Source organism: Perognathus longimembris, chromosome 25 (genome assembly GCF_023159225.1).
Source record: "Perognathus longimembris pacificus isolate PPM17 chromosome 25, ASM2315922v1, whole genome shotgun sequence".
In the NCBI taxonomy this organism is placed as follows: Eukaryota; Metazoa; Chordata; class Mammalia; order Rodentia; family Heteromyidae; genus Perognathus; species Perognathus longimembris.
The window spans coordinates 11,136,224-11,151,550 of NC_063185.1; the positions used below are offsets into that span (position 1 = coordinate 11,136,224).

At 44.6% G+C, this 15,327-nt stretch overlaps 1 protein-coding gene across 1 annotated transcript; it reads left to right on the forward strand.

Moving 5' to 3' along the window:
- Window positions 1-355: 355 nt before the first annotated feature.
- On the forward strand, window positions 356-1,510 carry LOC125341893 (serine/arginine-rich splicing factor 3-like). The gene has a single exon (XM_048334023.1). It carries the CDS (start codon window positions 467-469, stop codon window positions 959-961), a length of 495 nt encoding a protein of 164 aa, XP_048189980.1. The 5' UTR covers window positions 356-466; the 3' UTR covers window positions 962-1,510.
- The last annotated feature ends 13,817 nt before the right edge of the window (window positions 1,511-15,327 follow it).

Sequence of the window (15,327 nt, forward strand, 5' to 3'; positions counted from 1 at the left end):
GGTAGGAAAGTCCATGGGACTAGGTGTTTTTTTTTGGGGGGGGGTGTTATACTGGGGATCAAACCTAGGACATTGTACTTGCTAGGCAAGTGCTTTGCCACTGAGCTATAGCCCAGCCCTCCATGAGCCTCTTATTTCCAATTACGCATCCAAACAAAGCCAGAAGTAGAGCTATAGCTCAAGTGGCCCAGAGCTAGCCTTGAGCTAAAAAAAAAAAAAAAAAAAAGCTCAGGGACAGGACAGCATCCAGGCCTTGAGTTCAAGGCCAAGGGCCAGCCCCCAAACAAAACAAATGAAAAAAGAATCAGCTGCAGATATTCCTTTCTCAAAAGTAATCCTCAGGCCATTTCGTGGACGCCGGAGAAGTGTGCGCATCTGCTCGTGGTGGCTTAGCTGAAGAAGTTCGGTGGGAAGCAGTCCGGGTGTGTGGGTTTGAGCCTCCGAGTCTCTACTCCACGATCTCGAAATGCATGGTGATTCCTGTCCTTTGGACTGTAAGGTTTATGTAGGCAATCTCGGAAACAATGGCAACAAGACTGAATTGGCACGAGCTTTGGGCTATTATGGGCCACTCCGAAGTGTGTGGGTTGCTAGAAACCCTCCCGGCTTTGCGTTTGTTGAATTTGAGGATCCCCGAGATGCAGCTGATGCTGTTCGAGAGCTGGATGGAAGAACACTGTGTGGCTGCCGTGTAAGAGTGGAACTGACGAATGGTGAGAAGAGAAGCCGAAACCGTGGCCCACCTCCTTCTTGGGGTCGTCGCCCTCGAGATGATTATCGAAGGAGGAGTCCTCCACCTCGCCGCAGATCTCCAAGAAGGAGAAGCTTCTCTCGCAGCCGAAGCAGGTCCCTTTCTAGAGATAGGAGAAGAGAGAGATCACTGTCTCGCGAGCGAAATCACAAGCCGTCCGGATCTTTCTCTAGGTCTCATAGCCGATCTAGGTCGAATGAAAGGAAATAGAAGAACAGTTTGCAAGAGAAGTGGTGTACAGGAAATAACTTCAGTTGACAGGAGTATGTACAGAAAATTCAAGTTTTGTTTGAGACTGCATAAGCTTGGTGCATTTTGAAGATGTTTTAGCTGTTCAAATTTGTTTGTCTTTTGGAACAGTGACACAGCCATGTAATTCTCTATGGTTTGAAATGGATCATATGAGGCATGTAATACCAAGAATTGTTACTTTACAATGTTCCCTTAAGCAAGATTGAATTTGCATTGAACTCTAGTCTTACATGTAGGACTGAAATAAAAACCTCTAAATCTCGCCCAGCCAAAGTGTGATGTGCTAATATTATAGAAGCAAAACTTCAGAAGTGGAACTGAGATGCACTTTCACTCATAGCTGGGATACAGGCATGCAGCTGTAGATGCATATGCAGTCTTTACAAGTGGCTGTGCCCACAGACAGGCCAACGGGTAAAGATAAAAGCTGCGCCATTAAACCAGATGAGAAGTTTTTCTAAAATCCAGCTGGTCTTCACCCTGGGCATAGGTTGCCTTGGTTTAAAATCTGATGAGAGGGCTGGGGATATGGCCTAGTGGCAAGAGTGCTTGCCTCGTATACATGAGGCCCTGGGTTCAATTCCCCAGCACCACATATACAGAAAATGGCCAGAAGTGGCGCTGTGGCTCAAGTGGCAGAGTGCTAGCTAGCCTTGAGCAAAAAGAAGCCAGGGACAGTGCTCAGGCCCTGAGTCCAAGCCCCAGGACTGGCCAAAAAAACAAAACAAAACAAAAAACCTGATGAGAAAGTTTACCTTTTAAGTGTCTTATGTGATTGCTATATATGAATACATAGCTGTTTGTAACATTCTTTATTTGGAAATTTGAGATTTCAAAATACCAATGTCCTGCCAGTTTAAGGGTACATTGTAGAGCTGAACTTTTGAGTAACTATGCAACATTTTTTTTTCATGCTGTCATTTGTAATATGTTTTGTGAGAATTCCTTGGGATTAAAGTTTTGGTTACAAATTGTTGTTTAACATGAAAGCCTGTTTTTCCTTGCAAACTCAAATCTGTGAGCTTAGTACCAAGTCCAGGTATAACATTCCTATTGGAAGCCATACTTATATTTTCTTGTAAAGTGCTTTTGGATTAATAAAATATTAGCATAATTGTGTAATAGTTGAACCCACTGTTAACCATTGTTCTGGTCCCACAGGAAGCAGTTGGTCACGTAGTTCTTTATAAGAAACACAACTGAGGCACTGGAGAGTATAGTGTATAGTCTTGAAGTTAAGGGGAAATTTTGGTTGTTACCTGAGTGATGTTAGTTACTCTTAGGAGTCGAGGCCAAAGCCAGTTCAGGGTCCATGATCTTAAAGTAAGTAGCAGCCTCTGGTATATTGTAATCCAAATTACATTATCCATTTTAAAAAAATGGCCTTTCTCTTTAGCATGTCCACAAAGGTTTGAAGATGGTTTCCATTTTATAATCTGAGGTGTTGCATGGGAATTCCACACATCCAGTATGATGTAAAATTCACAATATGGTTCAAATGTAACTGCACAATTCATTATGGAGGCATGCATAACCTTCCTCTTCAAATCTGGAGGAGTTGTGATTTCACATTTTTTTGTGCAATTAGATTAAATCATAATGCAACAGTAAAAAATAAAAAAGTAATTCTCAGGGGCTGGGAATGTGGCCTAGTGGTAGAGTGCTTGCCTAGTGTGCATGAAGCCTTGGGTTCGATTCCTCAGCACCACATATACAGAAAAGGCCAGAAGTGGGCGCTGTGGCTCCAGGTAGAGTGCTAGCCTTGAGCAGAAGGAAGCTCTGGGACAGTGCTCAGGCCCTGAGTTCAAGCCCCAGGACTGGCATAAATAAATAAATAAATAAATAAATAAATAAATAAATAAAGTAATTCTCAGAGGACTGAGAAGTGGCCTTTTCTTCTTTCTTTCTTTCTTTCTTTCTTTCTTTCTTTCTTTCTTTCTTTCTTCCTTCCTTCCTTCCTTCTTTTCTCCCCTTCCTTCCTTCCTTTCTTTCTTCCTTCCTTCCTTTCTTTCTTTCTTTCCCTTTCTTTCTTTCTTTCTTTCTTTCTTTCTTTCTTTCTTTCTTTCTTTCTTTCTTTCTTTCTTTCTTTCTTTCTTTCTTTCTTTCTTTCTCAGTTGTGGTGCTTAAACTCATGGCCTAGGCGCTGTCCCTGAGCTTTTGTTTTGCACAAAGCTAGTGCTCTACTACTTGAACCACAGCACCACCTCCAATTTTTAGGTAGTTCATTGGAGATAAGAGTCTCACAGACTTTCCTGTCTGGGCTGGCATTGAACCATGGATCTCAGATCTCAGCCTCCTGAGTCACTCAGATCACAGGTATGAGCTACCAGTGCCTAGCTGCTTCTTTCTACCATACATATTTATTATGACATGGAGGAAAATATTTGAGCTTGGTTTATCATGACTTGAGAAGAGTTGGTTATTGCTTACAATGACTTTCTTTTGAAAATGTTTATTATAAAGGTGATGTAACTGAGCTTACAGTTACCTGTCAGGTAATGAGTACATTTTAAATTGTTTATTGTTATTCTAAAGATGATGTGCCAAGAGTTACAGTTACATAAGCCAGGTAATGAGCACATTTCTTTGTGGACAATGTCACCCCTTCCCTCGCTCTCTCCCAGGTGTTTCCTCCATTCTCCCTCTCCCACAAGTTGTAGAGTTCATTTTCCACAGAGTGTCTAGAGAGGACCCCTGCCTCATTTCTTCACCCTTTGTCCCCGCCATGTCTGTGCCCCCCACAAACTCCCCCCTTCCAAAGACAGACAAACCACCAAAGAAAGAAAACACAAAACATCAATGAAGAAATAAAAAGCCTCGTTTCCATCTCCTGAAGTGCATGCGGATCAAGGTTATTACTGTATATGATCAGAGAGGCACATAGGCACTGGGGCCTTTCATCTTTATGTTCTCCTAACCCCAGCCCCTCTCCCTGCCTGAGGGATTCTTGTAGGCTCCTCTGTGTCCCAAGCCCAGGACTGGCGGCTGCACCTGCTTCCCAGGCTGCCTGTTATCCAAATGTCATCAGGGCTCAGCTGACTCACGCTCATGACTCTCATCCGGCTGGGCAGGACTGGCCTGGTAGACACACAGGAGCAGTGCTGGGGATGGGGCGGCAGGAAGGGGCGGGGCCTCCACTCCTGTCCCTTGGGCAGCGAGGTGCAATGGGACATCAGGCCTGTGGTCGGGGGTGATGTCTGCTGTCATCCTATCTTGGGAAAGCATCCTGTAGAAAGGTGATAACGGGGCAGGAGATGGGGCTCCAAGACAGCTGAGGAAAATGGAGAGCTGTTTGAACGAGAATTTCCAGTGCTGGACGCCCATGGCTCATGCCTGTCATCCTAGCTACTCTGAAGGCTAAGATCTAAGGATCCTGGTTCAAAGCCAGCCCAGGCAGGAAAGTTTGTGAGGCTCTAATCTCCAATAAACAACAACAACAACAAAAAAAAACCCAAACCCAGAAGTGGAGCTGGGGCTCAAGTGGTAAAGTGTTAGCCTTGAGCAAGGAAGCTCAGGGACCAGCAGTGTGCAAGCAATGAGTTCAAGCCCAAGGATTGGCACACACAGACACACACACACACACACACACACACCCCCAAAATTCCAGCAATCAGTGCTGTTCTTCTGAAGATGTGCAAACAGGATCTACACAGGGATGTTGGAAGGAAATTCAAGGTTGGGCAGGTGATGCAGGAGTGCCTGAGCACATTGAAGCTCTGTAGGAAGCCCCACACTTGTGTGTGTGGGGGGGTACGCGTGCAAGAATGTGTGTGCTTGAATGCAGGGAGCCAGGGTTCTGTCTCAGAGCTTCTTTTTGCCCAAGGCTAGCACTCTACTACCACTTGAGCCACATTGCCAGTTCCAGCTTTTTCTGAGTAGTTTTATTGGAACTGAGCATTAAGCATGAGTCAATCTGCTGCCCCATCCTTGTTTTGGTTGATCACCAGGCTTGAACTCAGGACCTGGGCACTATCCCTAAGAATTATTATTATTTTAACTCAAGGATAGCATTCTAGTTTGACCCATAACTCCACTTCCAGAATCTTATGGGGACTTTCCTGCCTAGGTTGGCCTTGAACCACAATTCTCAGCTCTCAGCCTCCTGAGTCTCTGGGATTACAGGCATGAGCCCCCATTACTGGTTGTTTTGCTATTGCCCCTGGCTACAGTAGGAAAGATCTCTATCCTGGTAGAAAGCTGAGTCACTACAAAGGCACTGGGTGACTCAGAACCTCAACCATTTACTACCTGGCTGTTTACAAAGAAAGTTCTTCCTATCCCTCAGTTTAACTCTCATTTTATAGCTTTGCCTTGGGAATTTTGAAAGGGAGTCTGTTTAACAACAAGGCATAATTTTAGGCAGAATACAGGTTTGCACTTGGAATGAATCCTGCCTAGAAATGCCTTTCCCTTTCTTCTATCTCTTCCCAAGTGGATATTTCTGGTCAAGGGAATTGTGCAAATTAAAACAAGCACAAAGACTTTAAATAAAACACATGAACAACCTCCTTCTGTCGATGGCATTTGAATATCAAGATATTATACAAGACTTTTTGTCATTTTTAAAAATTGATTTGTGTGGATGTGGGGGGCAGTCCTAGGACTTCAACTTAGGGCCTAGGTTCTGTCCCTTAGCTTTTTCACTAAAAGTGGTGGTTAATTAAAGGTTTATCAGACATTTTTTTGTCTAGGTTGACTTTGAGCTGCTATCCTCAGATCTCAGCATACTGAGTACTTAGGATTACAGGCATAAACCATTGATGGCCAGCTATGTTTAAAAATATATATTATTATTTAGCCAGGAGCTGGTGGTAAACCTAGCTAATAAGGAGGCTGAGATCTGAGGACTGCGATTGGGGGTAGGAGAGTCCATGAGACTCATATCCAATTAAGCACCAAAAAAAGAAAAAAAAAAAGCTGAAACTGGAGCTGTGGTTCAAGTGGGAGAGCACTACCCTTGAGTAAAAAAGCCCAGGGACAGTGTTCAGACTGAACTCAAGCCCCAGGACTGGGCAGGGGGGAAATGTTATTAGATTGATTTTAAGGAATGAGTGTGCTACTCAGTGGTAGAATGCCTGCCTAGCACAATTTAAAACATTTTTTAAAGAATAGAATATTTTTATTACTTGTTGACTGGTTTTTACTGTGCATTGTTAATACTATGTATCATTATTGTATCAGAACTGTAATCTTTTTCCTTTAAAAATGTATAAACCACATGCTGGTGACTGGTGTCTGTAACCCTAGATACTCAGGAAACTAAGATCTGAGGATCATAGTTCAGAGCCAACCCAGACAAGAAAGTTGTTTCCAGTTAACCACCAAGAAGCCTGAGGTATACCTATGGCTCAAAGTGGTAGAACTCTAACCTTGAGCACAAAAGGTCAAGGAAAGCACCAAGGCCCTGAATTCAAGTCTCAAGATCAACACACACACACACACACACACACACACACACACACACACACACACACACACCCCTACCCAAATAGCGACTTTGGAGGGAGTTTTGCTGAACACTGGGCTACCAATGCCCTTGGATCCCACATCTGGATTCTTAGGTCTCTGGCTGTCAATTCCCATGGGAACAGAAGGTCTTTATACCCAAGCACTTTACCAGTTATTTCTGGTTTTGTCTCGGGATCCAGGACTCTTATCAAAAGGAGGATTTAAGTCTGCTTGAGGGGGTTAGGGGGGCCTAGGGCCAGGCAGTGGGTAGAGAATTGCACAATTGCTCTCCAAGCTAGAGAGAGGAAGTAGAAGGCAAAGCGAGATAGAAAGCAACTTGTTACTTGTGTGTGCTAGTACTGGGGCTTGAACTCAGGACCTCACACATTTTTCCCCCAGGCCCAGGGGTTGAACTCAGGACCTGGGCACTGTTCCTGAGATTCTTTTTTTTTTTTTCTCAAGGCTAGTGCTCTACCACTTGAGCCTGAATTCTTCTGACTAGTTTATTGGAAATGAGTCTCACAGATATTCCTGCCCAGGCTGGCTTCGAAATGTGATCCTCAGATCTCAGCCTCCTGAAAACCTAGGATAATAGGCACAAGCCACTAGAACCCAGTTTACTTGTTTTAATTTGTTATTCACTACTGCTGCAAGACTTAACGATTTTTTTCCCATGGAGATATTTGTAGTTTTACTATTGTAGAATGATCATTCATGACTGTTGTTTTAACATAAGAATTCCCCCCAGAATAGTATATAATATATATATAGGATAGTTGTTTATAATTTTTGGGATTTCATACTTGAACATGTAAGTAAACGTGTCTTTGGCTTTGTGAAGTTTTTACGAAACTGAACAAAGTATAGTTGAATATAGCAAGACTATGTTATGGCCCTCCCTTCTTTCCTTTGAAATTCAAAACCCCTTGGAAACAATGGCTCTTTGATATTTGCTGGGTGACAGCAGTTAGCTTTTTGTAATTAAGCAAATTTATTCCACATATAAATTATACAGAGATGAAATTTTTTCTCCTTCTAAAAAGTGGAAACATACTTTTTTTTTTTTTTTTTTTTTTTTTTTTGCAGATATGTGTGCTAGTCCTGGGACTTAAATTCAGGGCCTGTCTTTTAGCCTTTTCCTTCAAGGTTGACATTCTACCACTTGAGACGCAGCTCCACATCTGGCCTTTTGCTCATTCATTGGACCTAAGTCTCAAAGACTTTCCTGTTCAGGCTGGCTTTGAACCATGATTCTCATATCTCAAATTCCTGAATAGCTAGGATTATAGGAATGAGCCACCAGTCCCTGGAATACAATTTATTTTAAATTTCTACATTTTAGACTACATAATTCTAAAGTTTCTATTCTCTTCTCTCTCTCTCTCTCTCTCTCTCTCTCTCTCTCTCTCTCTCTCTCTCTCTCTCTCTCTTTCTTTCTCTCCCTCTCCCCCCCCCATCCTAGGGCTTGGGACTCAGGGCCTGGACACTGTCCCTGAACTGCTTTTGCTCAAGGCTAACACACTACCTCTTGAGCCACAGCGCCACTTCTGGCTTTTTCTCTGTATGTGGTACTGAGGAATCAAACCCAGGGCTCCATGCATGCTAGGCAAGCCCTCTACCACTAAGCCATATTCCTATCCCCCTGTGTTTCTATTTTGCAAACTCATTATCCTCACTCTAAGAGCTAGGTGAGAATTATTAGATTGATGTTCTATCTTAGGGAAACTGAGACTCTGAGAGGAAAGGTGGTTTGCTGAGACCTTGTAACAATTTAACATTGGGACCACAATCCCAGACTTCTGGTTTAAGACAGGTATTCCACTTCTGGGCAGATGAATCAGAACTTCCCTTAAAGTCACCCCTCTATTTTAAATTTATTTTTTATTTTTGCAGTATGGGAGTGTTGAAGGGAGGGCCTTATGATTTTTTAGTAGGCACATGCCACTTTAGCCACACTTCTAGCCCTAAAGTCATCCCTCTTGAGGTGCCACAGCTAGAGTTCAGGTGGGGTTAATTAAGATCATTGAAACCAGATGCTGGTGGCTCACACCTGTAATCCTAGCTCAGGAAGCTCCCAGACTCAGGAAGGAGTCTGAGATCTAAGGATCAAGGTTCAAAGCCAGTATGGGCAGCAAAGTCTTTAAGGTCTTTATCTCCATTAACTACCAAAAAACAAAACAAAACAAAACACACAGCCAGAAGTGGAACTGTGGCTCAAGTGGTCGAATGTTAACTTTGAGTTAAAAAAAAAAAGTACCAAGGCCCTCAATTCAAGCTCCAGGACCCCCACCCTACCTCCCAGCCTAGTGGCAAGAGTGCCTACCTCGGATACACGAGGCCCTAGGTTCGATTCCCCAGCACCACATATACAGAAAACGGCCAGAAGCGGCGCTGTGGCTCAAGTGGCAGAGTGCTAGCCTTGAGCGGGAAGAAGCCAGGGACAGTGCTCAGGCCCTGAGTCCAAGGCCCAGGACTGGCCAAAAAAAAAAAAAAAAAAAAAAGAAAGAAAGAAGAAAAGTTCGCCAGGCACTGGTGGCTCACGCCTGTCATCCTAGCTATTCAGGAGGCTGTGATCTGAAGATCACAGTTCAAAGCCATCCCAGGCAGGAAAGTCGGCGAGCCTCTTATCTCCAACGAACTACCAGAAAACCGGAAATGGTGCTCTGGCTCAAAGTGGTAGAGCCCTAGCCTTGAGGGGAAAAGCTCAGGGACAGCACCTAGGCCTTGAGTTCAAGCCCCACAGTTGACCAAAAAAAAAAAATATATAAATAAAATCATTGAAAGAAGAAAAGTTCAACTAGATTCAGAGAAGCTTCTTCTATTGTATTGGTAAAGCCCTAGAAGCAATGAATATCTTCTACCCCATCTTTCCATTCACTTACCCACTCATTGTTATGATAATTAATGATGACTCCTGTGAAGAGCCTCTTGAACTTAGGGCCCCACACCCTTACCTAGCTCTCCAGCTCGAGGCAGGTAATCTAACCACTGAGTCACGCCCTCCATTTCCTTTGTAGGTTCCTTAGGGAAGAATCCCACAGAGGTGTCCACCTGGGCTGGGTCTGAATAAAGCTCTTCAGATCTCAGCTTCCTGACTGAGCTAGGATGATAATACACTTGAGCCATCAGCACCCAGCACCCAACCGTTACTGAGTGCTGCCAAGCCTTGCTATTACCCTAGAGGCAGTGGAGAATAAAAATAGACCAAATTTGGAGCAGATCTGGAAGGCAAGGCTACTAGGACCGAAGCTGTAGTTTAGATTAAATGAGAAAGTTCTACATGTCCTAGTATGGATGAATCTCCCATTTTCTTAAGCAAAGAAGTTATTAAAGAATCATTTGGTTTGGGGACCGTTGCTGGGTTTTGTTTGTTTGTGGCCAGTTCTGGGGCTTGAACTCAGGTCCTGGGCACTGTCCCTGGTCTCCTTTTGCCTTGAGCCACAGCACCATGTCTGGCTTTTTCTGTTTTAGGTGGTACTGAGGAATTGAACCCAGGGCATGATGCATGCAAAGCCAACACTCTAGCAGCCTGGATCACTGATTGGGTGGTGCATTGGAGGTAAGAGTCTGCCGGACCTTCCTACATAAGCTGGCATTGAACTGTGAATCCTTCCATCTGAGCCTCCCTGAGGAGCTAAGATAACAGGCAAGGGAGCTACAGTGATCAGAGGGGAAGCATACCTGATCTGCAAGCAGTCCCGGGACTGAAGCCTCCCTTGGCGAGTCCTGCTGTCCTCCACACTGTCGACAGGAATCCATGTCAACATGGACAGAGATCAAGGCGGCCTGGTGGGGGTGCTGATGCCTCCCTCCTCCGTGGGGTCCAGATCCCGCAGGAGATAGGGACACTTTAGACCCTGCCCGCACCCCTCCCCGCTCTCTCCTGTCAAATTCCGAGGGGCTTTAGAATCACTAGACTGGCTCCTGCTCCCAGAAAACTCCAGGCACCCATCGGGCCAGGCTCTTGGCCATCCATCATTCTTATATCTAGGTTCTGGCTGGGGGCATTGGGGGGTGGAGTGGGGCAGGACCCTGGCCTGGATGGGCCCAGGGGGCCAAAAGGGGCTGGGGGCGGGGTGGGGTGGGGTAGGGGCATTGATAACAAGAAAACAGCTGTCCCTTAGGGAAACACTTCAAAGTACCCTGAGTTGAAATTTATGTGTGGCGCTCACATGAGGGGCCAGAAGGCCAATTTCTCCCCTCAAATACTTATTGAGCACCTACTGTGTGCCAGGCACAGGATAAGAGAAATCGTACAGGTCTCCACACCAGGGGAGGGTTGATGGAAACATTGATCCATTGGTTCTTTTGTTTTGTGTTGTTTTGTTAGGAATGGGGCTTGGGTGCTGTCCCTGAGTTCCTTTTTCTCAAGGTTAGCATTCTACGACTTTGAGCCTCATGGTAAAGTGGAGATGAGAATCTCATAGGCTTTCCTGTCCTGGCTGGCTTTGAACCTCCAGTCCTCAGATTTCAGCCTTCTGAGGAGATAGGATTATAAAGGTGAGCCACCAGCGCCTGGCCATTTATTCTTTGTGTAGTGATTCAACACCCACTGTACATGCAGGGTTGTTGAGCCATCCAAGGTTCAATGAATAGAAGCCTCACTGTGGACCAGGTTGGATATCTGCAAACCCAGGGGACTGAGAACATTGGAGTCAGGCTAACCTGGGGCTCAGTTTTCCCAGCTGTAGAATGGGAATATGAATGCCTCCAACTTTAGAAAGTTAGGTTTGAGGGAACAGGAAAGAAAGAAAGAAACTAAAAAAAAAAGAATTTGTTGGTCAAAAGTTGAGCCCATACCTGGCAGATGAGTGAACTGGTGACAAAATAGCTCATTTTGGTGAGTAGTTACGAATCTCTGATCAGTGCTTAGCAGTTGCTGGAAAGGCCACTAAGCAAATTAGCCTTTGGAGGTTCCTAAGAGCGCTTTCCTCTCCGGCTCACTCCAGATCTCTTCTTGGCTAAGGCTTTGGGCTAGACAAGGAGAATTGTGGCCCCTTAGGGTCTGGATGAATGAGATTTGACAAGGGCTGGGAAGGTGGCTTTGTGGTAGAGTGCTTGCCAGCATGCATGAAGCCCTGGGTTCAATTCCTCAGTACCACATACACAGAAAATGCTGGAAGTGGTGCTGTGGCTCAAGTGGTAGAGTGCTAGCCTTGAGAAAAGAAGCTCAGAGACAGTGCCCCGGCCTACCCAGAGAGAGAGAGAGAGAGATAGAGAGAGAGAGAGAGAGAGAATTTGACAAGCTGCCATGCCTAGCGCCTCCCTGACAGCCATGTGCAGAAGTACAGTTTAGCCCCTTGTCTTGTGTGTGTGTTTGTGCATATGCGCATGCAAGTGCCCATCCTAGAACTTGAACTCCAGACCTAAGCACTGTCTCTGAGCTTTTATACTCATGGTTAGTGCTCTATCACTTGAGCCACAGCTCTTCTGGCTTTGTGTGTATGTGATTAATCAGAGATAAGAGTCCCATGGACTTTCCTGCCCAGGCTGTCTTTGAACCACAGCCTTAGATGTCAGCCTCCTGAGTAGCTAGGTGTGAGCCATCAGGTACTCAGCCTACATTGCCTTCTTGTCTTTCCAGTGCTTTTATATCAAAACAGGGCCTGGCTACTTTCCCTGACACCTATGCAGACCTTCCTCCCACTGAGCTGAGATCTGCTCACTCTTGGTTTTCCAGACTCGACATTTTACCTGTGTTCCCTGGTCCTTCCTCATATTCTTTGAGCCTCAATTTATATATTCATATATGTAATTTTTATATATTAAAATATTAAATATATTTAAATCGACAGTATATATTAATACTTATATAAATATTTTATATATGTATATATACTATCTATTTAAATGTATGATACATTTCACATATTTAATATATTAGATATTTTATGTTTTATGTTTACATTTAATATATAATATATTTAATATGTTCATATATAGTTAATGTATTATATAAATATATAAATATGTGTGCATATGCCAGGACCAGGACTTGAATTCAGGGCTTTGTGCTTTTGCTTGGTTGTTGTTTTGTTGTTGTTTTGTTTGTTGTTTAGCTCAAGCCTATGAGCTTCAATTCTACTTCCAGCTTTTTTTTTCCTTATGGGAGATAAGAATCCCCTGGATTTGTTTGCTTTGACCGTCATTCAACCTCAGATCTCAGTCTTCTGAGTAGGATTATAGGTATGAGCCACAGATGCCAAGTTGATTTATTCATCTACAAAATCAATAGGTATGAATAGTGCATATCCTGTTAGATTATTGCAAAAATCCTGGATGAAGACTGTAGAGCTGAGAGTGGAGCTTAATGGTAAGCCTGCACAAGGCCCGGTTTCCATTCACACACACACACACACACACACACACACACACACACACACACACACACACACACTGTAAAGCAGCTGGTTACCAGTAGCTCACACAGATAATCCTAGCTATTCAGGAGGCTTAGATTTAGGATTGAGGGCTGAAGCCAGCCTAGGCAGGCAAGTCCATGAGACTCTTATCCCCAACTAACCATCAAAAAGCTGGAAATGGAGCTGTGCTCAAAGTGGTAGAGCACTAGCCTTGAGCACAAAGAAACTCAGAGAGAGCACCCAGGCCCTGAGTTCAAGCCCCCAAGACTGCAAACAAGCAAACAAACAGCAAAAATCAAACCAAAACAAATGCGGATGTGGTACTCATTAAACACTATGTGGAAAATGAACTATACAACTTAGGGGAGGGGATGAGAGGGAAAAGCTGGAAGAGAGCAAAAGAAGGGGTGACACTGTCCAAAAAGAAATGTACCCTTACCTGACTCTGTAACTGGAACCCCTCTACACATCACCTTTATAATAACAATTTAATCTTTTTAAAAGAAGGAGAAATTTGGACATAGGAATATGAATAAAGAAAAAGTGATATGGACAGATATGAGAGAAGACAAAGAATGGGGGGTGGTGGAAGGATAATATGGAGAAGCCATCTCTAAAGCCAGAGAGAGAGAGACTTGAAAGATCTTTCCCTCTGAGTTGCTCATGCCTTGGAATCAGCATTTTAGCCTCAGTGGTTTAAGCCACCCTGCTCCCGTGGTGCTTTTTTCTGCAGCCTTTGCTACTTTTTGTCAAAGAGGATTGGAAAAGCTAGGGCTGGGAATGTGTATGGCTTAGTGGTAGAGTGCTTGCCTAGCATCCATGAAGCCCTGGGTTCGATTCCTCAGTACCACATACACAGAAAAAGTCGGAAGTGGTGCTGTGGCTCAAGTGGTAGAGTGCTAGCTTTGAGCAAAAGAAGCTCAGGGACTGTGCCCAGGCCCCAAGTTCAAGCCCCAGGACTGGCAAAACAAAAACAAATCTCAGAAAATTTCCTGAAGGCTTGGCTCTAAGGAGAAGGTAGAGACAAGGTGTGAAAATCACATGATTTCTTCCAGAACTCAGGCATCGTGACCCAAGGGGCTACAAGGCAGGAAAGGCAGCTCGAATTGAGGTCCAGGCCTACCTAGATGTGTTTATCTCTCTCTCTCTCTCTCTCTCTCTCTCTCTCTCTCTCATCTATCTATCTATCTATCTATCTATCTATCCATCTATCTATCTATCCATCTAGTTCCACTCCTGGGCTTGAACTCAGGACCTGGGCACTGTCCCTGTGGTTTGTTTTTGCTCAAGGCTGGTACTCTACGATTTGAGCTACAGCTCCACTTTTTGGCAGTTAATTGGAAACAAAAATCTCAGGAACTTTCTGAAGTGCCAGACACGTGAATCCCATTTTAGAATTAAACCCTGAGCCAATCAGATTTGTACCTGTGTCCTAATCTTGCTTGCACACCTGATTGTTGTAACCTTGTTCTTTGCCTTTATAAGCCCTGTGTAATCACAGCTCGGGGCTTCCTCCTAACCTCCGCTGTGTCGGTGGGTAGGATGAGGCCCGAGTTGCAGCTCGCTTAAATAAAGCCTTGCCTTGCTTTTGCATTTCGGAAATGTCTGAGTCTCAGTGGTCTTCTTGGTGGTGGTCTTGCGACTTGGCACAACACTTTCCTGCTTGGGCTGGCCTCAAACTGTGATCCTCAGATCTCAGCCTCCTGATTGACTAGGATTACAGACATGAACCTTTGGCTCAATGCGGTTCTTTAGAAACAAGGACTGTTTATACTGTTTTGTCCCTGGAGTCCAATTCAATTAACCTCCTTTGCTTTGTGAAGTCTTCCTAAGGCTGGGCATGTTTTTTTTTTTTTTTGTTTTGTTTTTTTTGGCCAGTCCTGGGGCTTGGACTCAGGGCCTGAGCCCTGTCCCTGGCTTCTTTTTGCTCAAGGCTAGCACTCTGCCACTTGAGCCGCAGCGCCACTTCTGGCCATTTTCTGTATATGTGGTGCTGGGGAATCGAACCCAGGGCTTCATGTATATAGGAGGCAAGCACTCTAGCCACTAGGCCATATCCCCAGCCCAAGGCTGGGCATGTGTTAGAGGCCCTGGGAATTAGCAAACTGTCTGCTACATTTCCTCTTCTCTCTGTGAGTCCTTTTCCTCTCTTCCTTTTCTACTGTTTTTGGCCAGTCAGTTGTGGGGCTTGAATTCAGGGCCTGGTTGCTGTCCCTGAGCTCTTTTGCTCAAGACTAGAGCTCTACCACTTGAAGCCACAGCGCCATTTCTGAAGTTCTAGTGGTTCATTGGAGATAAGTCTCAGACTTTCTTGCCCAAGCTAGCTTTTGAACCACACTCTTCAGATCTCCTTCCTGAATAGCTAGGATTATAGGCCTAATCCTCCCACACCCAGCTGCCTCTCTTCCTTTTCCTTTAGTTTCCCATCTCCTGGGCTAAGACTCTGCAAACATCCTCAAAAACACTCTCACTTGGTGGCCTTCCAACAGAGTGAGGGCTGGACCAAAGCCCAAG